Here is a 26003-nt window from a genome sequence, read left to right as displayed (position 1 = left end):
CAATTATCACCTGATTGGAAGTAAACCAAGGTTAACCATTGACTCTAAATGTTTGACTCTTAACCACATGATTAAAGTTTCGATATAGAATAGCCCAAATCCGATGGAAAATATCGAATCCAAATGCATTATAAGTCTATAGTGACCAAGAAAGTGAGAAAGATTGGACGCGGGTCTACCCCAGATTGGGATTGAACATTTGATCAGACAAATTAATTTGATCCTAAGATCGAATCTTTTTATACAAAGTGGTCTAGATCTTTAAAAGTGAAATCAATTAGTCCAACTGATTTGATATTGATCAGCTTGATCCATTTGTCAATTGGGTCAACTGGTTTAAGTGGTTCAAATTAATCGGTATATTTCACCGATTGGGTCAGACCGATATTGCGGATTTTGTTTGATTATTCTGGATCGGTCCACCCACTTACCTGTTGGTTGGATTGAATAAAGTAACCCGGGAACACCCATAGTCAGTTCGGGTCGTGACCTACAAGGAAGGTTTCTAGACTCTAAGCTTACTACGTGCCATGCATTTTATCTGGCCACCCTTGCCCAAATACACCTATATACCTCTCGATACGTGGTGACTTGGTTTGATATACCGTATAGGTGATAATCTAAAACCTCAACTCACTTCTCTGAAGTAAAAAACAGCCAGTTTGATCTCCAGTTGAGAGGTGGCGCACGATGCTGAGTAAGGGCCCACTTAAATACCTCTCGTCTAGAATAGACGTAGTTTATCCCCCTCGTACAGTAGGGTACAGCGGGGCAAGATCTTTCTTAGGCACCGGTTTTGACCAAAAAGTGCAATTGATATACTTAGATTATCTTTTACATACCTATGGGTACGAGTCAAGAGTTGTAGCTTTCATAAATGATTTGACATCCCACGAGGGGACCGACCACGTACTAGTACTACGTTGGCAATCGGGACATGTGACTGTGTAGCTCACAATAGGTCAAAGGCTCAGGTCGCTCCAGCCTAGGTGCATCAATATACCTCTCAGAATCACCTGATCAGACGGTATTTATGCCCCAGTTTGATATACCCTAAGGTACGTGACTGGAGTTGTGGTTTTCATGAATGACGTCGCATCTCCGAAGAGACCGGGCCACGCACTAGTGCCACGTTGGCTATATGGGACGTGTAAGTGTGCAAAGCAATAACATAAACGTGCTAATGGTGTGTGCAAAACAGGGTGGGGTGTGCCCGGGGCCTTTTTTCAAACAAATGGGCCCATGGGCCTAATCATTTTATCACCACATTGATTCCACAGAAATTTTAATCAAACCAATCACATCAACATTATGATCAAAATAAGCAATTCCCACATATGTATCAATCAAGATTACGACAATCAATAGGCACACCACACAGATTAATAATTAGAGTCAAGCACATTATTTGATCTAAAAGATTTTTTCTTTTATGGTCCAATCGGGGATTATTTTGGGTGATCCTAAATAAATTAAGATTCCCAAAAATATTAGATTGATGATAGAATGATGGTTGTAGGATGAAGGAGCATAAACCCTGTTTTCTTTTTTTTTTTTTTTTTAAGAAAAACAAATTGATTTTTCAAAGAAAAGAAATCTTTTTTTTTTCAAAGGAAACACTAACAAAACAAAACAAAGTCCTAAAAAAAAAACAAAAAAATGCAACCAATCAAGTGAGTTAATAATGGCATACCACTTTTTCTTAATGCCACACCAATTTTTTATGTAAATTACCAAGTTAATTGCACGCAATTGAGATAACATTAGGAAAATTGGTGTGTCCAAAAAAATTTCCTTTGGTCATAGAGAAGGCTGCCATTAGTCTTTTACAACATTCGGGATAAAATTTTGAGACCTTAGCACACCCGTTGTTTACTTACCACACACCACTCATCTTCAAAAATGAATAATTGTTTTCATTTAGATTAGTATATTATGAGTAAACAATGATGTGTTAATAATAATTCTTTAAGACTCTCATCAAAGAGCATTTTAAAATTGGGATTTTTTATTTTTTTATTTTTTAAAAACCAAATTGATTTCAAAACCAAAAGAGTTTCATGAAACAAAATATATGTTGCTGTTGGCAACCCAAAAAAAAACCTTTATCAGTTCAGGGATTTAATGGAAGTGTAATTCAATGTAAGTTAATCCCTTTTAATTATCGAACAATTATCCGAAAATTACAAAAAACTTGCGAAATCTGATTTTAATTCGAAACTGTTGATCGATGCTTTCCAACTAATATAAATTCGCAAAATAGGATGGGAGCGACTTACTGAAACCAGATTGAGTAATTAGTTCTTAGAACTCGTGGTGATCGGCAGCCGATCCCATTGACATGGATTACAATGAAAAAAACCACACTGCTCTCACCATGATCATATTCCATTCTGTCATCTCCGCCCAACTTCTTTTCGGCTTTTAACATTCTTAACTTTACGAAACCAAGAGCAACAGAGAGAACTTGAACCAACAATGTCGACAAAGCTAATCAAGAGAAGAGCTGAGAGAGTAAAAAATAAATAAAATCCATGAACTCCAAAAATTTATGATTTGGGCAAAATCGATAAACCAAGATCCTAGTTTTTAGTTTCAAATTAATCTGCCCATTTATAAATTGAAAAAGATCGGGATACTCATGAAAAATCGCAAATTACTTGGTCAAAGAAGAGAAGAAAAAAAACTGAAAATTTATGTCAAGAAACCCCTTTTAAAGAGAAAACCGATCAACATCGGGTTTGATTCGATCAGAACCGAACGATTTATGTTTCGATCTTACAAGATCTAGTCATACCCTCCAGATTTCTTGCCAATCCGAATCAGCAAAAACTCTACATTCTTCAGTCGAGAACGGTGTCGATTCTCATGGGTAATCTTCCAAAATCGATTAGGTTTCGAGATGGCTGTCGACTTGCAGCTCCATGCCTCTCCATTGGACGAAACCGGTCGCTTTCGTAGATTGTAAACCGATCGAGTTGAAGAATCAAAACCAACCAGATTGAGCGACCAAAGTCGATCGGTTTCTGATTTGGTTCGGTTGCAGACGTTGAGATTAAAAGAAGAGAAGTGAAATAAAAGAAAAAAAAACTTATATTTAACATAATGGGGTTTAAGGTAAAAAACGATCTTTTTTCTTACTGCACACCACCCATTATTTACCCATTGCTGTTACCAACAGCACATCGAATTTTTTTCTTTCTTTTATAATCTTTCTTGCTGTCGAGGGACAGCACAGTTCTTTTATGAAAACCATTTGATTGGAAAGGAAAAACAAAACTCTCATACATCATAAAAATTAATCAAAAGATTTTTTTTTATTTATTTATTTTTTTTTTAAACATCGAAGGATTAATCAACGCGTGCCTAAAAAAAATCAGCGATCCCCCTACTTCAACCACCATTAATTCATTAATAACCTCGATCTTTTGGAATTTGCATTATTTAGAATCACCATAAACGACCCTCAATTGGATATAAAACCTAATAAATAATGCTTGATCGAATCATAACAATAATATGCTAAAATATCAAAGTCCAAACACATACTCAATAATCGAACTAAAATAACAGCAAATTGATAAAGTAATCAGCTAAACAAACTAAAAAATAATAATAATAAAAAATAAATAAATAAAATAAAAAACATTCTAGGTCGCTTTTGACAATGCTCCCATACTTGGGGTATTTCAAGTTTGATCCTCAATGTCCCCAGTGGAGTCGCCACTGAAAGCGCCCTTGATCCGTGGGGTGCGCGGATCCTCTTTTGACCGTTGAGGTTTGGGAGTCGCCACCTAGTTGTTAAGTTCTAGGAACCAAATTGACTCTAAAAAAGGCAAACTAATCTATAAAAGAGAAAAAGAGTCCGGGGATCACGTTACGGGGTTGGAAGGGGTTAGGCACCAACCCCGCCCGGCCAAAGTCGGTTTCTACTAACTTCCCAAATAAATCACATTGCTAAAAACCTAGATAAAAATAAAAATAAAAAAATTTTATACCTTTCTGATAGCAAGGATTTTGCTCCCTCAGATCTGACAAAAATAGCTCCTTGTACCGTATTCCCTTGCTTTGTTCTGTCTCCGGATTTGATTTCGGATCTCCGAGATCAAGGTATCTCCTTGTTTTGAATCTGAACTCTTCAAGTTTGTTGCGGATTTGAGGGTATTTTTGGAGGGTTTTTAGGTGTTTTCTAGGCTAAAATTGAAGAAGGGATGTTAGGTAAGGAGTTGGGGCTCCAAAACTAGGGTTTATGGGAGGTTATAGGGGCTTTTAGACCTACTTCTCTTAGGATTTTTGATTTGATACGAAAATAGGGTGTGAGGACCTCTATTTATAGATTTTTTTAGGGGTTGATTTAGATAGAATTAGTGTTTGATTGTAATTCTTTTAATTAGAGTTGTGTTTTAGTTAAAATTATTTTAGGTAGAGTTGTGTTTTAATTAGGATTGTTTTAGGTGGAGTTGTGTTTTAGTTAAAACTCTATTAGATAGAGTTATTATTTAATTAAAACTCTATTATGATTTTGACTTTTGGTCTTATCTGATTGACTTTTAATATTTTGACTTTAGTCTTAATTGATTGACTTTTAATATCTTGACTTCAGTCTTGCTTAATTAATTTTAATTTTGACTTTAGTCTCACTTGATTGACTTTAATACCTTGACCTTAGTCTTGCTTGATTGACTTTAATTTTTTGGAGAACCCTCTTCTATTGTATCTTTAATTCTTTGGACCCCCAAATGGAGGGGTCCTTAAAGAAATATCTCACGAACCCTTAACAATTTTCCATTAGAGCTCGATTGATCGATTTTTTTAGTTCAAAATTTTAAATTAATTTCATTAATGTTTCAATTTAATTATTTAATATTTTATTTATTAATTTCGAAAATTTTAATTATGAAAATTGTGAAATTACCATTTTACCCCCGGAGAGGACTTTTCACGTTTTAAGTCAGTTTTTAATGTTCTAGGATGTTTTAGAATCAATTTTTCGTAAGGAATTCAATGGAAATATTAGTCTGTTTTATTTATGAAATTTTTTGTGTGAAATGGTTGTGAACTTTATGAGGGGCATTTTCGTAATTTTGTCAAATTCTGTTAAAATTGGCGAAATGATTTATTTGATTTCGATTTGTTGTTTTATGTGTTTGAATGGGTTTCCCTAAGCGTAATGTAGGCTCTAAGGATATTTTGATGTTAGGGGTATTTTGGTAATTTGGTCATTTTTTAGTGATTTTTATCGTGAAGCTTCTTTTTGTTTGCAAGATGATGATTTCTATGTTTCTAGGATCGTATTTTCCTAGCGTGGCGTGGTTTCTAATATTTTGTCTGTTCGAGATACCTCATCCGGATTTCTGAAACATTCTGGTAACAAAATAAAGCAATGGAATAAACATCCATCATTGGGAATCGTTGCGATTGGGTTGACGAGTTGATTAATCAGGCGAGTGCAAAAATGAGGTGTCTACACTCGCTGCCCAGCCAACTCTCTTATTCTCCTTGCAAGCCAACACCCCCAACTCATAGTCCTCATGCCCCTACAACAGCCCTCCTTTTATTGATCTCTCTCTTTGTTAGACGCTCTAACCAGCCTCCCTTCTCCAGTCTTCATCTTGCTGCCATGGCCCGCATACCAGTAACGCCATCTACTACATCACCTAGTCGTTCTCTATCTTCATATCCCTTACAGACCAATAGCACTACCCCCTTTTCACAAACTTGACTGTTGTAACCATCATTCAGTCATCCTTTCTTTCTCACACTTTGTCTATAACAGCCCACTTCATCTTCGTCGTCTCCATTGCAATATTTTCAACGACCCTCACTGCATTCACGTCATAGACCAACAGCCATCATATCCGTCGTATTCTTCATTACGCAACACAACCACCTCACTCCTGACATCATCTTTTACGCAGTACAGTCATCTCTCTGTCCCCGTCTCTCAGCAGCAAATACACGCGAGCCTTCAAGTCGTACCTGAAGGAATCAACTCCCGTTATTTCTCTTCATAGGTAATTCTATTTTTAGTTTTCTTTTATTCATGCTCTCTTTATTTTCTTCCTCATTCTTCATGGCATGTTGTCTATTTTTTTTCTCTGTTTTCATATGCTAAACCTGTCTCCCTATATTGAGGTTTCACATCGATTTTTGGTATCGTGATTACCATAGAGTTGGTTATGAAAATGATTTTTTCTGTGATATTTTGAATAATTCACAATAGGGGAAACGCATCACTATTATTTATTGTTTTGGCACATTGATAGGATTAGAAAATTTTTTATGCATCTTTTCTATGTTTTTATTGCTTTTATATATCGATAGGATTAGAAGATTTGTTTAAATATATTTTTATTGTTCTTGCACATTGATAGGATTAGATGAACTTATTTTTGTTGTTGTTATATTTTTATGGTTTTTTGCACATTGATAGGAATAGAAGAATTTATTTTTTCTATGTATTTTCGATGTTTTTATTTTATTTATTATTATTTTTTGCATATTGATAGGTTTAGGAGAATATTTTTGTGTATCTCTTTTATTTTTATTTTTGCATGTTAGTAGGATTTGGTTATTTTTTTTTATCATGGTTATTATACTCGAATTGGATTTACATGATTTATGATGATGCTCAAGCTTTCTGTATTATTTTAAGATTTTTTCCATGTGATTAGTGCACCCCTTAATTTGATAAATATGCATCTTGTTAAATGATAACTATTTTAATAAAATCGAAAAGCATGTATGCATGCTCGTTTGGTTAGTTTAAGGATTCGATGAATATGAAAATTTTCTTTTAAATTTGAAAATTTTATGCAATGATATTTGTCAATCTCCAATTTGGTAAGTATGATAATCTGGATTGTTTGTTGTTTGGTAAAATTTTAATTTGGCGATTCTTAGCAAATTCATAATCTTCTAATTCAGGACTTCATATTCATATAATTCTTTTTTTTATAAAATTATTTGCGAATCATTGGAAAATTCATATTTGGAAACCTTCTAATATGAGATTGCATAATTTTCTATTTTGGGAGAACATATGTTCATAGATTTCTAATTTAGAAATTTCATGCTTTAGCAATTTTTCAATTTAGAAGATCCTGCATTTTTATATTTAGAATGTTCACATTCATGAAAATTTGAGAGTTTCTAATTCGGAAATTTGAAACTTTACATTTTTTGAAACTTTCCATTTTAGAGAATGTATATTTTTAAAATTTTAATTTAAGAGTTCATCATATATTTTTCGAATTCTAATTTAGGAAATTTCAGATTCCTAATTTGGAAACTTCATGAGTCCCAATTTAGCAGTTTCTACTTTGGACGATTTGGGAAGTATTTGCATGTGGACTTTTTTCAATTGACTTTAGATCATAGAACTAAATTAAGGCTTTTTCAAATCTCTCTATTTGTGCGGAATTTGAGAAATCGTGTAATAATTGGAGGATCTTAGCCATAAGATTCGTTTGGCAAACCCAATATTAGTTGATGATGATGATTGGACCATAGCAGTGACCATAGTCTTTCCCGTTGACCATAGGTTAGTTTTGAATCATAATAGAGACTGGTCATTTTGATCGAACGAGTTCGGTGCCTAACACCTTTCGAAATCTGTAATCTGACCCCTTACCCATCTCTTTGATCCATGGATCGACCCATATCCATTTGGAGTTATTTTGGTTCTTAGATCTAAACTAAGTGGCAATTCCCATTTTTCAAAAATTCCCATTTACCAATCGGACCTTATTCACTATTTAGTGAAAAAGGGTAGAGGTGATTTCAATGGGTCTCACTAATAATAATGATCAAGGATATAGGATTGTAAAATGTCATAATTTCTAGAGAATTCTTTGAGGAAAGAGTCCTAAGTCATTGGCTTTGGGTTAAAACCTAGAGAACTTGGTTAGATGGCATATAAATATGGACTTGTATTTTGGACATTAAGGTCATTTAACCTAATTAATTATCTAACAACCTAGGATTAAGAATGTCTGTTTCTGTAGGTTGCATATGTATAGATATGCATATGTTTATGTTTCTATTGAATGCAACATGTTTATGTTATTGTTGAATGCAACATGTTTATGTTTCTACAGGTTAATTGCATATAAATGCATGTTTCTGTTGCATGTGTATATATATATATATGTATACAGCAGCATCAACAAGTTTTGTTTATGCTTAATTTATAGGGCACTGCCCAAATAAAAAATTATAAAAAAAGTCTTGATATAACATCGGTTTTATTAAACACCGATATTATATCATAATTATTTTTTTACATTATTTATTATTACTAACTTACCTTTTATGACAGAACAAAAAAACAACCGACATTATTCCAAAAATATAACGTCGGTTATAAATCGACGTTATAACCTTGCATTTAAGATGTTAGTTGATTATAAACCAACGTTAAAGGCCTTATTTCTACTTGTGACATTTGTTAAAGGTGAACTAAATGAAAAAACAGTTATGCCTATTTAATTGTGCACCATGCAAGTTTTGGAAAAAGGCATTTACTTTTGCTATTTTCTTCCTTTTTGGACCACTTTTTTTGTTAACAAAACAAATTTAGACATTTTATTTGAAGGAAACCTTCCAAGGTCAAGCATTTATGAGCTAAACCTTGTGGGTTTCAATACCATGTGGATTTGGGTGTGGCACTTGTTGGACTTCATTTGTAACTTAATTACACATGTTTTGGATTACCCTGTTCAATTGGTTTTGAATTGTATCCTCCTCTTTATAAAGATTTTCTGCATGAAATATATAATACCAAGTGTATTAATGTTCTTATCTCAATAGATCTTGTATATTCCAGTACATGAACTATTATAAAGCCTTTACTTTAATATTTTTTATATTTACTATAATAATGGAAGATTATTATTGTGATTTTAAGTTGGTTAAAATGCAACACCAAGGCACCAAAGCCACAAGCCTTATTTTTCAAAGGTCTGCCTAGGGCATCCCTTAGTGATCAATGTTGTACCATATTATTGAGTTAGCAGTAATGATTGAATTAGTGTGTGTTGGTTTTTTTGGATTTATTGCCCTGTTTTAATGTTGTTGGTGCTAGGGGTGCAAGTTAATTCGGTTCAAACCGAGAACCGAATCAAACCGTGTGTTTTTGATTGATTTGGTTCGGTTTAAACTAAATATGGTTCGGTTTTGGGTTTAAAATATGAAAAACCGATGAGTTCGATTCGGTTCTCGGTTCAGACCTGATAAAAAACTGAACCAAATCGAAAACCGAACCAACATTTATTTTTAAATAAAATATATATTTTTTCTTTTTTAAAACCCTAACCAATTAACCATCTCTGTGTCTGTCGTCTCTTCCAACTGAGGCTGCGGGCTGAGGGCTGCGGACTGCGATCTGTGGGTTGCGGGCTATGATCAACTCCGGTGGCCGGAGTCTCTCTCTCTCTCTCTCTCTCTCTCTCGCGACTGCGGGCTAGCGGCTGCGAGCGTGCTGTTAGCAGCTAGCGGTTGCTGACTACATCTCAAATCCGACGACTGGCGGGTCGTCTCTCTGTCTCTCTTTCACTCTTGCGACTATGGGCTAGCAGCTGCAGGCGTGCGCTTTCTCTCTCTCTCACACACACACACATTGGGTATGGGTAGGTAACGATGGAGATGGCCATCCGAATTCCCAACATTTTCCACTGCAATTGGTCTCTCCATCTATAATTGCTAAAGAAGATACGTATTTCCAATTCCATCGTCTGTAAATTTTCTTTTCAACCCATGAAACCGAACCGACCCAAACCGAATTAAGGTCGGTTTGGATTGGTTTGGTTCTAGATCAAATCGGTTCGGTTCTGATTCCTATATAATGGAACCAATCTTGGTCGGTTCGGTTCTAATTTTGCTCTAAACCGAACCAACCCGAACCAAGTTGCACCCCTAGTTGGTGCTTGTCATTAATAAGTATGATTTTTCTAATGACTTGGAAATCTAATTGGTATGGGGGATGCCAGTTTGTGTTTGAATTATTATAAACTTCACGTAAATGTGACAAGCCACCGGCCCGATTTGGTTACTTGTACACTATTATTCATTTCTTTAGTGCTTCTAATAGAATATAGGGGATAGTGAATCATTTACACATTAGAAGATCAATTTTAATTCTACTCTACTCATTTTCTTCCTTTTCCTTCTAGCCAAGATCCACAAAAAATGTTTCTCAACTAATATTAACTCAAAAAACAAGCCCATTTTAAAATATTGGACCATTTATCTTCATGGGAACTAACATAGAGCTAGTCAATCGAGGTGCATCTCTTGATTAGTGAATTCCATATTTTTTCATGTTGTATTCTTAGTGAATGAGCCAATTTATTCCTTCAGAAACACTATACATTGTCATTAATTCCTAAAATAAATTCTCTTGTCATAAAAGTTTCTAGTCAAATCCTTTATCCTATATTGGTCCTAAAAGTTCCCCATCTCAAATTTTCTTGTTTGTCTTCTCTTGGGTTGTTCTTATGTTGCAGGAGGTATATTGCAATGCGTGTGCTTAGGTGGGAGGAGCTATTATGAGGAAGGGAAGAGAATGGCTGAAACATTATATGGTATGTTTTCCATCGCAAGTGATAGTTACCATCTTTTTATCTTTATTAATATGGGTGTCTTAAAGCATTTCAATATAGGAGAAAAGAAAGACCAGATGGGAGTGACTCCACTTGTACACATGGTTTCTTTAGTTAAATCTCATTGATTGGATGATCACCACGATCTTATTGAGTTTAATTTGTCAGATTCTATTGCCATAGCAACTAAGCTGTGGGTTATAAACTTAAAGCTATTGAATTTGAAGACTTGAGGTTGGATTTTAGAACATAGACTACAAGAAAATTGTTAAATGGAAACGAGGGCCTCAAATGGTTAAAAGTTATTTCTAAGTAAAAACGGTTGTAACACCCCGTGTTTTTAACTCATATCTCGAAGAGATCAGATAGTATTTATTCGAAGAATATTCTAAAAAGAAAACTTGGAGTAAAATGCCTGGATTTTGCTATATTCATTTTTATTGAAAATCAACTTCGCCATTAGTTTGAAATGATCGAAATATATGCCTTAGCCTATAAGCAAGTTTGAATTCAAGTTCGGGTGAAAAGGTTAACAAATCCTCGAATTTCGCACTAAGTAGGATCCAAAATAGTAAAGTTTCGTTAGAGTGAGAATCAGGAAAATTTGAGGACACCATTAGGTCCGCAACGAAAAATTATTCGAAATGGTATACTCGTTTATCATTTTTCGAGTCCGGATAGTCAAGTTACATTCGAAACTAGAAATGATGGGGAAATTACAAAAGAAAGCTGAATTTCTTTTAACTTATTCTCTTTCTTCTCCAAAGCACCCGAACTTAGATTTTCCCAAACCTAGGTTCTCCTCAAGATCCGTTAAGAACGAAGGACCGTTGAACTTCGACGAAGAAGACAAAGTTGTCGGCTACAACGATAGCTACAACCTCACCCTCCTTGTTAACCCATTCTCATTTGTTTTCCCCATCCTCCATCAAAACCCAGCAGCGTGGTTCGAGTGAAGCTCAACACATTTTCACTGAGGGTTCCATCGAGTGAGAGTTAGGTCCACCCTTCATTGTGGAAGCAAAGGAGAGTGCCGTCGTCAAAGGGGTTGCAAACTCTTGCTCACTTTGCATCAAACTCAGCTCAACATCAACTCTTTCACCACCAACCTTGATCTTTGTGCGAGTTCATCACTTTCGGCGTCCACAAACCAAGTAGGGGACTTTCAATTCCTATTGGTAACTTTAGATTTCGAAATGTGCATTTAGGTTTTGAAAAAAAAACTTATTGTTGCATTTAAATCGTAGAAAGTTGTTGTTCGATTTCAAATTCAAGGTAAAAGTAGATGTTTTGATTGTGTTTTATCAAGTTTTAACCATAAACTTGTGGGTGGGTTGAATGATTCGAAGAAAGAAAGAAGAATCCGAAAAAGGGATCGAAAACTCGAAAGTTCGAGTGATGATTCAGTGTGGTCGGTGGGAAGGGTTGGTGCCACCGGCACTTACCGAAGGCGTTCTGTCGGTCCCACCGACAGAATCAGGGTTCTGCCACTGATGAATTCAAAACTCGCGTGAAATTTTATGCTGTCGGCAGGAGGCGTCGGTCCCACCGACATCTGCCCAAGGCTATACTGTCGGTCCCACCGATAGAATCCTGGTTCTGCCACCGACCATCTGCCGACAGAAACAGTTCTTCAGAACTGAGTTCTAACTTTTGCATTGACCTTCCCATTGCCTATATTTGGTTTCCCACCCTACATTTCATTAAATACATTTAAGTAAATGTCCTCTCTAATTTTTACTCCCCATTTCGGAACAAAGGGAATGGTTTCAAGATCCAAATCTCAAAGGATCAAAATTCGAATTTTGGTTTCAAGAACAAAACGTAAATTTTGACGTTTTCGGTAAGTTTTCAAAATGTAATAACTTTCGCATTACTTTGAATTAAATTACAAAAACTATATGGTGTCGAATCTCATGATCGAGACTTTCATTTTTTTTTAAAACAACCCATTTTCAATTTCGAGAACTTTGAAAATTTGAGTTTCCGACATTTAGCCAAATTTTCACCAGCTTTTACCATTTTGGCCAGCGTAGGTATCGTGAAATCACGGGACCTCGTTTTGAATAAACCTTGATAATTTTCGATGGAAAGATCAAGAATGACTTTAAAAGATTAAAAATGAATGGTTTGATTTGAAAAGACGAAAAGTGAGAATGTCGAGAGAATGGAAGAGGAGATGAAAGGTAAAGTGTTAGAATTACACCCGAGGGGTGATGTCTGCACTTTACATTGTATGTTGTGTGTAGGTTGGTGAAAGGATATCCAGGTTATTAATGAAAGGGTTGCATGTTTATTTACAATTATGTTAGCGCGTGCGCTGAGTACTGTTATTTATTTTTAGACCGGATGGCCACAGTTGCATGGTAGGAACTGGATATCCATTCTCAACCCTATTCTGTTAATTTTCTCTTTTGGTTTAAATGAAAAATCATATATATACGTAGCTATTTTGTGAGCTGTTAAAGGGTTTGTGAATACTTGAAGGGATAGTGCGTCACATCATCCGGAGGGGTGCACTATCCTGGGATGTACGGTAGGGACCACCAAGCTCATACGTGGTATGGGACGCGTATGAGAGTAGAGTCACAACTGGAATCACAACTGGAATTCGGGTCCATTCCTTTCTTATCTTTACCAGCGAACGTGTATTGTAAAGGTGGTCGTATACGAGTGGAGTGTCATTTGGGAATCACATGCACGCCTGATAGGCATAGACGAAGATGATTGGTCAGTGATCACTAACAATCTAGTAATAGTCGAACGTTCTGACACATCGAAAAGAGATCCATTGTTTACGGTCACATCAAACGGCCCGCCTAAGCCAGATAAATGGTCACCAGTGTGGTAAGAGCAGCGATCGACCACAAAATCAGGAACTAAAAGTCATATTTATGTTGTAACATCATGTCCCGACTGGGAGCAATCCAGTTGTGAATCCCAACGCTCAAATTCCATTACTCCACCACTTGTATTATGTATCTGTTGTTATTTTTTTTTTAATTATAAACTGAAAAGCATATCTACTATTTCAATGTTGTCAACTGTATTTGCATTAATGGAAAATGTATAATGAGTATGGATGATTGATGCTATGCGTGATTTTTAAACTGTTTAGTTGCTCATCCCTGGCTATATGTACCAGTTAATCGTAGTTTCAATTGTAAAACTTGCATGCTTTGGAATGATACAGTATGATTATTCGATCACGTTAGGTTAGGTTATTAGTGGGAATTGTTTATGGACCTACTGGGTAACCATTGTTACTTACCCTTTCCTTCCATTTTTTTTTAGTTGCAGAGCCTGTGCTTGGGGAGACGAGTGTTGGGCCATCTGTTGAGGAACATCTGGTCGGTCAGATTGACGACCAGAGCCCGTTATCTGGTGAGCATCATGACTACTTCTACTAGGAGTCTGTTCGTTCTAGGAGGTATACATAGTGTTTTGGGACCGAGTGCTAGGTCTATGTTAGAGTAAGGAAAATTTTGTAATCCTGTATAACTTTATACATTTTTCTGCTACTCTGACCTTGTTTTTTTATTGTTCATAAAATCTATCGTTTTCCGTTTCTTATTCATCGTGGATTTGTTGCTTTATACATGATTGTTTGATTTTTGTTTATCAGGTTTGAGTTCCGTGAAACGCTAACATAAACAGAGGAGACCATGCCAAAATTTCGAGGCACCACCTAGTGCCTCGAGGCGGCCTTGGGATTTGTGTTAGTGTTTGGTGGGGCGTCACAACGGTACTACACCGTTTTAGTACCTAAAACTGTTTTAATTTGTATTTTTGTAGAGAAGAAATCCAGATAATAGGCTTGGGTCTCACATTCTCACAGGAACAAAAAATGTGAACGGTAGCGAACTTTAAAAGCTCGAGGTCTTCATCTTTGATGTTTCAAAAATCATCCTCACAGATTTAATGACCCTCTTTTCTACTCGCAATAAGGTACAGTTGACATTAGACCAACCATTTGAATTGGGTTCAGTTTCGAATCACAGATTTAATGACCCTTTATCACTGGCCTTCACTTCTGATTACTTCATATCAATCTTCTAGTGTTGAAGGCTTAAAAGAAATGAAAAAAAAAGTAATTAGTCTACCTTTTTTAGATCTATTTTTTTTATATAAAAAAAGAAATTTGTGTTGCTTGTTTACTTTATTGAATAGGTTTAAGAAGATGTGAAAGCTTGTTGCCCTCAAACACGGCTTATGTTCTTGTTACTCAGAGGATATTATGTTGCATTTTTTTTTTCTTGGTATTCTTTTATCAACTAGAGATTGTTAATGTCACTCTAGAATATGCAGTATTAAAATGAGCAGTAAGTCCAAACTTTCTCACTGAGATATATGGGAAATGGGGCTCTGCCTTCGAATCTTTTCTGAAGTGAAGTGGCAATTAGACTCAATATGCTTTTATGCCCCCATTGACAACCTAGATCAGAAACAATTCTAGTTCCACCAATTTTGACTTTTGATATTGTGGGCGTAGCAGGGGAAGACAGTTATCCATTTACGTCAAATAGATGGCTCTCCATATATAAAATTATCCTCATACCTTTATGAGCTTTACCATTCAAATTCCTTTACAAGCTTAATACCAACAACTAGTGGCAAAGAAATTGGCATGTGGGGCTACTATTTTGTGGTGTCATGACACATAGTGAGTCTGTTTAATAAGATTACTTAGATCATACAATGAACAACTTGTTATTAGACGAAAATCCATATGGTGACCTATTGCTTCAAAGAGATGAATACAACTCACCTGTCAAACTATTTAGACCGGATGTTTTGCTTTAAGAATATCTATATCAATATTCTTAGGATTCTCACTTTGAAGAGTGGCGATGACAAGAGAAGTATCAAGTTTGGAACTCAAAATTTTAAAAAAATAGCCGTTATGTGTTTTATTATTTTACAGTTTGTGGGATGATAGGAGTCTTTCTTTCTTGCTATTATATGTCAATTATCACCAAAAGTTGTTGCTTACTTACCCAAATTTACAATTTTTTATCTCAAGGCCTTTTAATTGGGGATAATGGGTACCAATTGCTGAAAAAAATCCAAGTTTAATTTTGTTAGGCCCATTGATTCTGCCCAATGAGACGGCAACCTGTGATATCTATCGTTCTCGAAGTCTTATCCTAAACTTTATTACCTGGTTTGTCTGCTAACTCGGTTCATATTTGGATTGGTGGTTCATCAAATTAAAACAAAACCATAAGGGTAGACAGAGATAATTCATTTCTTTATTAGCTTAGGTTGGTTAGATCAACTCACACTACAGCAAAATAGGGATATAGTGACGGTCGGCGACCGTCGCTATGAGGAAAAAACCTATCGCAAAAACATCTAGCGACAGCCACCCGGGCCGTTGGTAGTCGTCGCGAAAACCTCCGATGTTATATGTATTACCGACGGCCAACTATTCAAAAACGTCGTTATATAGGGGACTTATAGCGACAACCGCTATTGGACGTCGCTATAGGATATTTTTTTTTTGAAAAAAAATACATTAGGTCATTCGCTACGGAACTTTTGAAAAAAATAAAAAATAAAAAATTAAATTTTACACCTGCCCCCTCACATGTTGTTGAATATTGGAGATACCCCTATATTTTGAAATTGATGACCTAGACCCCAATTAACAACATGAAAAGACCCAAATGCCCCTTGTCTTCAACTTTTAAAAATCTAATTATTTTTTGAACCATCTAACATCATATAATCGAGAATTCAAATAGACGTCTAAAAAGGGAGAATTATTAAACAACTACTCATTATCATTAAAAACAATTGAATGGAAATTACATCATTTTTTCACAATAATGTAATCTCATATAATGATGGACATCCGTTTTATGATTTAAAGAATAATGTAAACAAGTCGTTCACAATGTTACCTTCATAGTTGTAGCAATGAACCAAAACATCAACATTCCCCAAATGCATCCACGGCTTACCTACAACCTCATCGAAGATTGGCTCCTCAGCTTCCATATCCATTCCAACTACCATAACATGGATACGAAACCATTGACTTTCCCTACTTATACATTGATGAAAATACTCAATCAAAAAGTTTAATGCAAGAAGGAGAATCGGATGAAGATATCAAATTTGATCAGGAAGTAGATCAATGAAATAAGCAAAGAATAACAAGTAAATCAAGTAATTGAATGGCTCTATAGTGTGCACCAAGTAATTAAATGAAATATCAATTTTTTTTTAGGATAAACTTCAAAATAACAGAAAGAGCAATCGCATCAGGGATTGGACAAGAATCAAACCTTAAAGATTTTCTCAAACTTCAAAATCTCGTTCCATTGATATGTGGCTATCAAATTGGTCAATGCCAAGATCTCTGGAACATTTTTGTATCTGCAAAATGGCAAAAACTGGTATTCCAAATAAACAAACTAACATTCAAATATAGTAATAAATAAATAAAAAACTCATAAAGAACTTATGGTTTTGCTTCCTGCCCATCGAATGAGTTCACTTAAGATTAAAATGTAACAGGAAACTACTTTCTAATCGACTTCTTCTATCTAAACAACATAAAAGCAAATTTTGGATCTTAATAAGCCACTTGAACCACTAATCAGAAGATTAGGGAAGACACGACAGAAGGGGCACGATTGCAATCTCAAATGCCTGAAAGGAGTCAACCAAACATTATTCTCAAATATAAAATAAATAAATGGAATTGATTTTTCTTATAAGGGTCCAAGAAAAGATTAAATACAACAAAAGAAGATTTTTCAAGAATGCATAGGGTGGTCCATAATTATCCTCTCAAACCATCTCAGTAGAAATTCTCTTAGTTTATTGCCTATTGAAGCTACTCTTATATATTCTCGAGTGCCTTCGTTTCTAGTTTGATTTTTCCCAATATTGCCACTTATCCACATCAACATCCAGACTCTACTAAACTCGATTTATTAAAAAATGATGGCTCCGAGTAGATAGGAGAGTATTCAATAGAGGTCAACGAGCTTATGGACTGAAAAAAAATTAAATAGAAAAGCGTAGCTGACCTTGTGTGATTGAAAGAAGGGATAAAGAGAAGTTTCATCACATTAAAAGCTGAAAGTAAAACTGGGCGATGTCAGTTAGAAGATCCAGCCATACAACTTTAGAAAAACAAAAACAAGATTGAGAAATTAACACTCAAAGATGTAACAAAGGATTAATAAAAGGGGATCAAAAGCAACCAGAACATGTCCAAGAAGGGTACACAAGGAGTAACTCAAAAAAAAAAAAAAAAAAATTCCTACTGCCACAAGCTACCATATTGGACATTAGCAAATATAGAAAGTCAAATTTTCATCTTATGTGTTCATGCACATTGTTTAAGGAAATTTGCATTTGTGTATCCTAAGTAAACAGATCTACGGTTCCATGTCCGTAACACGACAGCCAAATATTGACGGAGGGAAGACTTTCTAGTTAGAAAATCATTATTCATAAAAGAATGACAGGATGAAAGGATTAAAGATTAAAGAATAAAAGAATAAAAGAATAAAAGAATAAAGAAAGTTAACTAGTAATTAATAGCTCAATTTCAGTGTCTCCATAATGAACTTAGGAAAGAATGAAAAGATTCATAAAACATTTTATTAAAAAAAAAAAGAACTTGGCAAGCAAATTTAAAATTTGAACTTACACTTTTCAGGACAATCTGGTGGACAGTTCACTGTCAACAATGTCAGCCAGACCATCCATGGAAATTCCAAGGTCCGAGTCAGGACAATCGACCAATGTCAAAACAAAATGTACTGGCGGAGTTAGTTTGTATTCTTGCAGAAGATCTCAAGTCTACTTTTACTAATAAAAAAAAGGGGAAATTCGACATATTTTTGCAAATAAGTTATGACAAGAGAAGTACTTGATCTGTATATTTATTGATTGAATCGAGAGAAGTATATTAAATATGGTTCATTATCAAGAGAGGTAAGTAAAAAATTTCAATCGAGAGGAGTATGTTAAATATAACCACTTACAAGAATTTTGGTAATTTATATCAATCTTCTCTTCTCTTCTCTCTATTGTGGGATTAGTTACCTGCACTGATTCAGACTTTTCCCTGAAGTTTAAAAATCTTAAACACAAGTGTTCAGGGCATATCGGTTGCTAATATATGGAAGGGAAAAAAACATTTGATTATATAAAAGCAAATCAAAGTATTGAGTGGTATATGAGACTCAGTAGAGATCTGTAGTACTAATGTCCTGTGTACCTTAAAAGAGGAAAGAGTATATTAAATTTGTATTAGACATCATGTAACAACTAGAAGTCCACAAGTATTTTAGTGTTCTATCCAACAACATAGCTGAATTAAGAGTGTCGGCTGCTGGGCTTCAGGTTGCTTATTTGTGTGGCCTTAGAGTATTGATTGTATCTGATTCAATCGTAGTGGTTCGAGCATTAAAGGATGGCAATTATCCTTGGATTGCCATGGAATGGGTTCATTTTTTTCAGGAAAAATTAGTGAAATCCCATTGGAACATCAAGTATGTGTATCGAGAAAGAAATCTGTAGCCAAATTTTCATTTGCTTGCTTAGAAAAAGCAAAAACACAAGAAGTCCACAAGTATAAGTTTATCAATAGTTCATATCTGACTCTTAAGGTACATTTGACTCCCTAATACTTTCCAATCAAGTCAAAGTTGGGGATATCTCAGAAAAATTCTACAGAGCGATGCAACAAGTGCATCATATCTCATGCCATATCAAACCCAATTTTTGAAACAACAATACTACACTAACGATCAAAAATACATTACAGAAGTAGCCTACCACCTTAGGTTATAAAAAAAAAAAACACAATGATGACTAAACCCATTTGCAAACGATTACACGATATGTATTTTGCATTGTCCTTCATAAGCATTGAGAAATTCAGATAACAAATATTGCAGATTTTGTTGGACACTTGTGGGTAGGAAACCTTGTTCAAAACAGAATCCGAGTCAGGATCAACAGATGTGCTATTTGTGACAAAACAACGCCAAAACAAGATTAAAAAAACTTTCCATTCATTGCCTTAAGGGATTTACGACTCAAAATTGGCAGGAAACAAAGAGGAAGCAATATTACTAATATTATGATTATAACTGATATAGAGACTCCTGCCAACTGAAGCAAATAATGTGTCTCCCCACTACTACCAAGGAACAACCACTAATTATGATGTACAAAAATGACGGCATGAGAAGATGTTGGATAGTGATAACTGGTCACTACTTCCAATACTTGCAACAATTTCTAGGAGAGAATCCAATAAGTACAAAAGTATAGCATGCACTTCCAGGAAATTTCTGCAAAAGGAGCAGTGAGACATCCTCCGTATGCACAACTATGGAGTGCAAAAGAGAATTTTCTTACAACTCTATAATTGCATGAGGTTGACATCTCTATCCAGTGTACCCATCAGAGGCTATGTTTGATTTGTAGATTGTAGTTTTCTAAAAGATTTGAAATGTTGTTTGATGCACATTAAATCTTTTTTTGTCCCCCAAAAATTCCATATTGAAAACCAAAAAGAGCCTAAGATCTTTTATGGGTGGAACGGGGAGAACATTATCATCGTTGATATGCAAAGAGTGTAGCTATTAATGTCAGTTGTTTCAGTCAGAAGTTTCCATCCTTCCAAAGCTTTTCAAATAGGAAATTCTTCTACTGCAATGCTAACCCAGATCACTGATTTCTTAGTTGACTATTTCTTATATTTTTGGTATCAAGAGCAAATATCATAGATTTCAGATCAGACGGAAATGATGAACTAATGATTTACCTTCTCGTTACCTTGTGGTCCCCCATAGTATGAATCCAGAACTCCAGTTTCATCATGTTTCTTACAATAAGAGCACATCAACTTAACCTGCAACAAGCAATTTCAGAATCAGTAATAAACACAACTCATTCTTCACCTTATTATAATGTATACAATAATTCATCTTATCTCTAATAATGATATGTGATGCAATGAGGTTGGGATACCTTTTTGAAAAATATCTGTTTAAAAGACGTATAAAGGTAAATTCAGTTCGATATCTGTACAATGGATACACCTGATTTGGCAAAAATAAATAAATACATTATTTTGAAACTCACTCAATCTCATATTGCTATAGAAGCTATGAGATAGGATTAAACCATGATTTCTGAAATGGTTACAGAAATACCCATTACCCATGATCTCAAGTACCCACTACAAAATGATGGGTATTAAAAAAATAATTAGAATTTAATGGGTATTACAAAAACCCATTATTAGAAATAATGGGTAATATAGAATTAATGGCTATTTACAGAAATAATTCTTGATCTCCAATTCACCTATTAGAAATATCCATTATTTAGGAAGACTACCATTTGATAAGAAGGAACAGCTACAACTGGGAAGGGCTGAGGCAGAGAATGGGCTGGGTGATTGGTAGATGTCTGTACATGTGGTACCTGATTTCCTGCCTGGCTCCTGCCATGTGTCCCTTTTGTTTCAACTCCTTGGAAGGCCTGACTAGAAGCATTGGATTGCAAACCCCAAATATCACCATTATAAGATATAACCAAACCTGACTAGTTGGGATAAGGCATATGTGCAAGGGGAAAAGAAGGGCATTACTAACCGGTATGCCAGAGGATATATTGCTAGCATCACCAGTAGGAATCTGGTTCCCAAGTCCAATTGAATTCAAAACTGCGCCTATAATTTAGAAGTAAAACAAAATGGTTAGAATCATGCAGACCCCTTGTACCCCTAAATTCTTTAAACACTTTACACCAAAAAGAAACAAGAAACCCATAAATATGGACATTAGATATACAAGTATTTTCCATATTGGCTCTTGTTAAGCATGATGGAAGGGACAACTACCAATCCAAACTCCTGCAACCAGTTAATAAAACTAATAGGGTGAAATAGTCTTCAGGGAGTAGACCCACATGCTGGCAAGTGGATCAAGATATACCCAAAATCAACAATAATTAGAAATCAAGTAATGAGTCCAGTTACAAATAAAAAGATTTGCAAGAAATTTTCCCAATAAAAATGCGAGGAATGCAAACATGGAGAACACATGAAAGAAGTAACTTCCAAATTTGCTCATCTACTGATAACCAAAAAAAATGAGGTGCGGTCATCTCTATGTTTTCTTTTAAGCAATTAAATAAGTCATACTATGTTCTGCATTCTTAAGTTGGGCATATGGGAAGATATAATCTAAATTTTCATCTAAGGTGTTTGACTCTACGCTACCTTCCATAATGGTGCTCAAATCCTCAGTAGCTTAACATAGCAGCCACAAGTTAGCAACAGGACTCCATGACAAAATACTAGAGAAACCAGAACATTTGACCAACATGGCACACATGCAGGGAGATTAGAATAAAACATTTGATAGTTTCCAACAAGGAGATCACTAGGTGACAATCACGCGAATCCACCAATTCTAATAGTGCTTGTTATGGATTTTACAAAACTATTCGGCTATCTTCCATAATCGAAAGAAAATAATACAGTTCCATCGGGTTTGGTGGCAAGGATCATCCATTCCATAGAGGTGCCCATCATAATATGATACATTTGATCCCCCTACATACAACATAGAGGAGTACATTGAATGCATATACCTCCTCTGCCATTTTTGTCAGGTTGGTGCCATACTCCTCAAGTGTAGGCATTTTATTGCCGCTACTGCCTCCCCCAACTCCAGCACCATCTCTCTGTTCTTATTCATTAAGCACCAACAGCCTCTGTGCTCTCACTCACCATACGAATAACCTGCTTGCATCAAGGAAATGCAGAATCTTCATGATGATGAATATTCATTTTGGAATCAGGAGCATGAAATGACTTTGAGAAAATGGAGGGAATACACAATATGAGATAATGGCATACTAGGATCAGCACTGAGGTTATGAATATTTTATGAATTTCATAACATCACCATGCATTATGTCTAATCAATTTTGAACTTAAAGACTAAACTTTATAACAAATACACCAAAATCCAACCAGAAACTTCACTCTAAACTCAAATACATGTTCGAACTCTTCGAATTTGTAATCGAGAACACAGATTCAGCCACAAGGACAGTAATGTTATCGATTTAATTGGTTTGATAGAAAAATTTATAACAAATGCATCAAAATCCAACCAGAAACTTCACTCTAAACTCAAATACATGTTCGAACTCTTCGAATTTATAATCGAGAACACAGATTCAGCCACAAGGACAGTAATGTTATCGATTTAGTTGGTTTGATAGAAAAAATCAATATCTGAGTTCAAATTCAACTGGAAAAGGTACAAATCATGAAGAAATTCAATCGTTAAAGCTCAATTAAGTGTGACGGAGGTAGGTTTTGAATGCAGAATCACATACCTAGAAGAGAAATTTCTGCTATTTTGAGATCGAAATGGTTTACTGAATCCATCCCTCTAACTTAGATTTTTGTCGAAAATCACACAACGTGAGTCAAAAATTAAAACCCTAATGTAATTTAGTTAGGGTTTGAGACGATGGTAATGGTGGCGAAGATTCTGAGGTCACTGATCGAGGAAACGAAAGAGAAATTGAAGATAATCCAAAATCAACATACAAAACTACAGAGAAGAATCACAGAAAAAAAAATTCTTACCCGATTTGCAGGATTTTTTGGCGATGGTGGCAGCAACCACTTCGAACCTCGAAGAGAGAGAGAGAGTTATACAAAATGAGACAGAGGCGATGGTGGCAGCAAAAAGAGAGTTTGAACCTCAAACGAGAGAATACCATAGCGACGGATGAGTTAGTAAGATGTCGGTAGCTACTCTACTACGACGGTTAGCGGGTGTCCGTCGCTAATTTTCGCTGCTATAAATTCAATTTCCTGTAGTGTCACATATATCTATATATATATATATGGGAAATGTTCAGCACCCTAAGTTTTACCACACACTTTAACAAACGTTTTTTGTCCTACATGGGTTAGACGTTTTGGAATAGGCTGATTTTTGGTGAGGATGATCTCTATGATTAGAAGATCATCCTCACCAAAAATCAGCCCATTCCGAAATGTTTAGCCCATGTTTACACGTTGAAAAATCGTGGACCGTCCATTTTTTATAAACCATTTTGATGGGGTTAGAAGTTTTGGAATGAGCTGATTTTTGGTGAGGATGATTTCCTCACCATAGAGATCATCCTCACCAAAAATCAGCCCATTCCAAAACTTCTAACCCATGTAAGACAAAACACGTTTGTTAAAGTGTGTGGTAAAACTTAGGGTGCTGAACGGGACCCTATATATATAGGGTCCCGTTCAGCACCCTAAGTTTTACCACACACTTTAACAAACGTGTTTTGTCTTACATGGGTTAGAAGTTTTGGAGTGGGCTGATTTTTGGTGAGGATGATCTCTATGTTGAAGAGATCATCCTCACCAAAAATCAGCACGTGTAAACATGGGGCTAAACATTTCGGAATGGACTGATTTTTGGGGAGGATGATCTTCTAATCATATATGGAAATGTTCAGCACCCTAAGTTTTACCACACACTTTAACAAACGTTTTTTGTCCTACATGGGTTAGAAGTTTTGGAATGAGCTGATTTTTGGTGAGGATGATCTCTATGATTAGAAGATCATCCTCCCCAAAAATCAGCCTATTCCGAAATGTTTGGCCCCATGTTTACACGTTGAAAAATCGTGGACCGTCCATTTTTTGTAAATCAATTTTGATGGGGTTAGAAGTTTTGGAATGAGTTGATTTTTGATGAGGATGATCTCCTCACCATAGAGATCATCCTCACCAAAAATCAGCCCATTCCGAAACTTCTAACCCATGTAAGACAAAACACATTTGTTAAAGTGTGTGGTAAAGCTTAGGGTGCTGAACGGGACCCATATATATATATATATATGGGTCCCGTTCTGCACCCTAAGCTTTTAACAAATGTGTTTTGTCTTACATGGGTTAGAAGTTTCAGAATGGGCTGATTTTTGGTGAGGATGATCTCTATGGTGAGGAGATCATCCTCACCAAAAATCAGCTCATTCCAAAACTTCTAACCCCATCAAAATTGATTTACAAAAAATGGACGGTCCACGATTTTTCAACGTGTAAACATGGGGCCAAACATTTCGGAATAGGCTGATTTTTGGGGAGGATGATCTTCTAATCATAGAGATCATCCTCACCAAAAATCAGCTCATTCCAAAACTTCTAACCCATGTAGGACAAAAAACGTTTGTTAAAGTGTGTGGTAAAACTTAGGGTGCTGAACATTTCCCTATATATATATATAGGGTCCCGTTCAGCACCCTAAGCTATATAGGGTCCCGTTCAGCACCCTAAGCTTTACCACACACTTTAACAAATGTGTTTTGTCTTACATGGGTTAGAAGTTTTGGAATGGGCTGATTTTTGGTGAGGATGATCTCTATGGTGAGGAGATCATCCTCACAAAAAATCAGCTCATTCCAAAACTTCTAACCCCATCAAAAATGATTTACAAAAAATGGACGGTCCATAATTTTTCAACGTGTAAACATGGGGCTAAACATTCCACACACTTTAACAAACGTTTTTTTGTCCTACATGGGTTAGAAGTTTTGGAATTGGCTGATTTTTGGTGAGGATGATCTCTATGATTAGAAGATCATCCTCCCCAAAAATCAGCCCATTCCGAAATGTTTAGCCCCATGTTTACAAGTTGAAAAATCGTGGACCGTCCATTTTTGTAAACTATTTTTGAGGGGGTTAGAAGTTTTGGAATGAGCTGATTTTTGGTGAGGATGATCTCCTCACCATAGAGATCATCCTCACCAAAAATCAGTCCATTCCAAAATTTCTAACCCATGTAGGACAAAACACGTTTGTTAAAGTGTGTGGTAAAGCTTAGGGTGCTGAACGGGACCCTATATATATATATATATATATATATATATGGGTCAGGTTCAAGGGCCATATGAGAAAACTTTCGACGGTAAATAAAATTTTAAAATATGGGTTAGAAATTTTGGATTGAGCTGATTTTTTGTGAGGATGATCTCTATGATGGAAAGATCATCCAAAAAAAAAAATCAGTCCAATCTGAAACTTCTAACCCCATTAAAAGTGATTTAGAATGTGGACCGTCGATTTTTTACCAATTTTTATCACAAATTTGTAAATCACTTTTAATGGATTTAGAAGTTTCTGATTGAGCTGAGTTTTTGTGAGGATGATCTTCTCATCATAGTGACCATGCTTGCAAAAAATCAGCTCAATCCAAAACCTCTAACCCTTACTTTGAAAAACGAAAGTTTTCTCATATGGCCCTTGAACCTATATATATATATAGGGTAGCGTTCAATGGCCAACATTTTGGCAAACACATTTTTCAAAACATGGGTTAGAGGTTTTGG

At 35.5% G+C, this 26003-nt stretch overlaps 1 protein-coding gene across 25 annotated transcripts; it reads right to left on the bottom strand.

Moving 5' to 3' along the window:
• Positions 1 to 15137: 15137 nt before the first annotated feature.
• LOC147409961 (uncharacterized) lies at positions 15138 to 23462 on the bottom strand. 25 transcript variants are annotated; one of them, XR_015175520.1, is made up of 7 exons: positions 23254 to 23462; positions 21868 to 22392; positions 21239 to 21315; positions 20982 to 21125; positions 18611 to 20490; positions 18274 to 18303; positions 15153 to 17693 (listed from the first exon to the last, which is right to left on the bottom strand). XR_015175520.1 is itself a non-coding variant. In XM_086432145.1 (5 exons), exons 2-5 carry the CDS (start codon positions 21872 to 21874, stop codon positions 20392 to 20394), a joined length of 327 nt encoding a protein of 108 aa, XP_086288271.1. In that variant the 5' UTR covers positions 21875 to 22392; positions 23254 to 23462; the 3' UTR covers positions 15156 to 20391. The 25 variants fall into 25 exon arrangements, 4 of the variants coding, with proteins under 4 accessions (XP_086288271.1, XP_086288274.1, XP_086288273.1 ...); XR_015175522.1 differs by having other exon boundaries at positions 15153 to 16985; XR_015175521.1 differs by having other exon boundaries at positions 15157 to 16567; positions 16895 to 16985; positions 18274 to 20490.
• Positions 23463 to 26003: the final 2541 nt, after the last annotated feature.

Source organism: Akebia trifoliata, chromosome 2 (genome assembly GCF_017979445.1).
Source record: "Akebia trifoliata isolate Shusen 1 chromosome 2, ASM1797944v1, whole genome shotgun sequence".
Lineage (NCBI taxonomy): Eukaryota > Viridiplantae > Streptophyta > Magnoliopsida > Ranunculales > Lardizabalaceae > Akebia > Akebia trifoliata.
The sequence above is the reverse complement of the archived record's forward strand: the minus strand, read 5'-3'. Positions and strand labels throughout refer to the sequence as shown.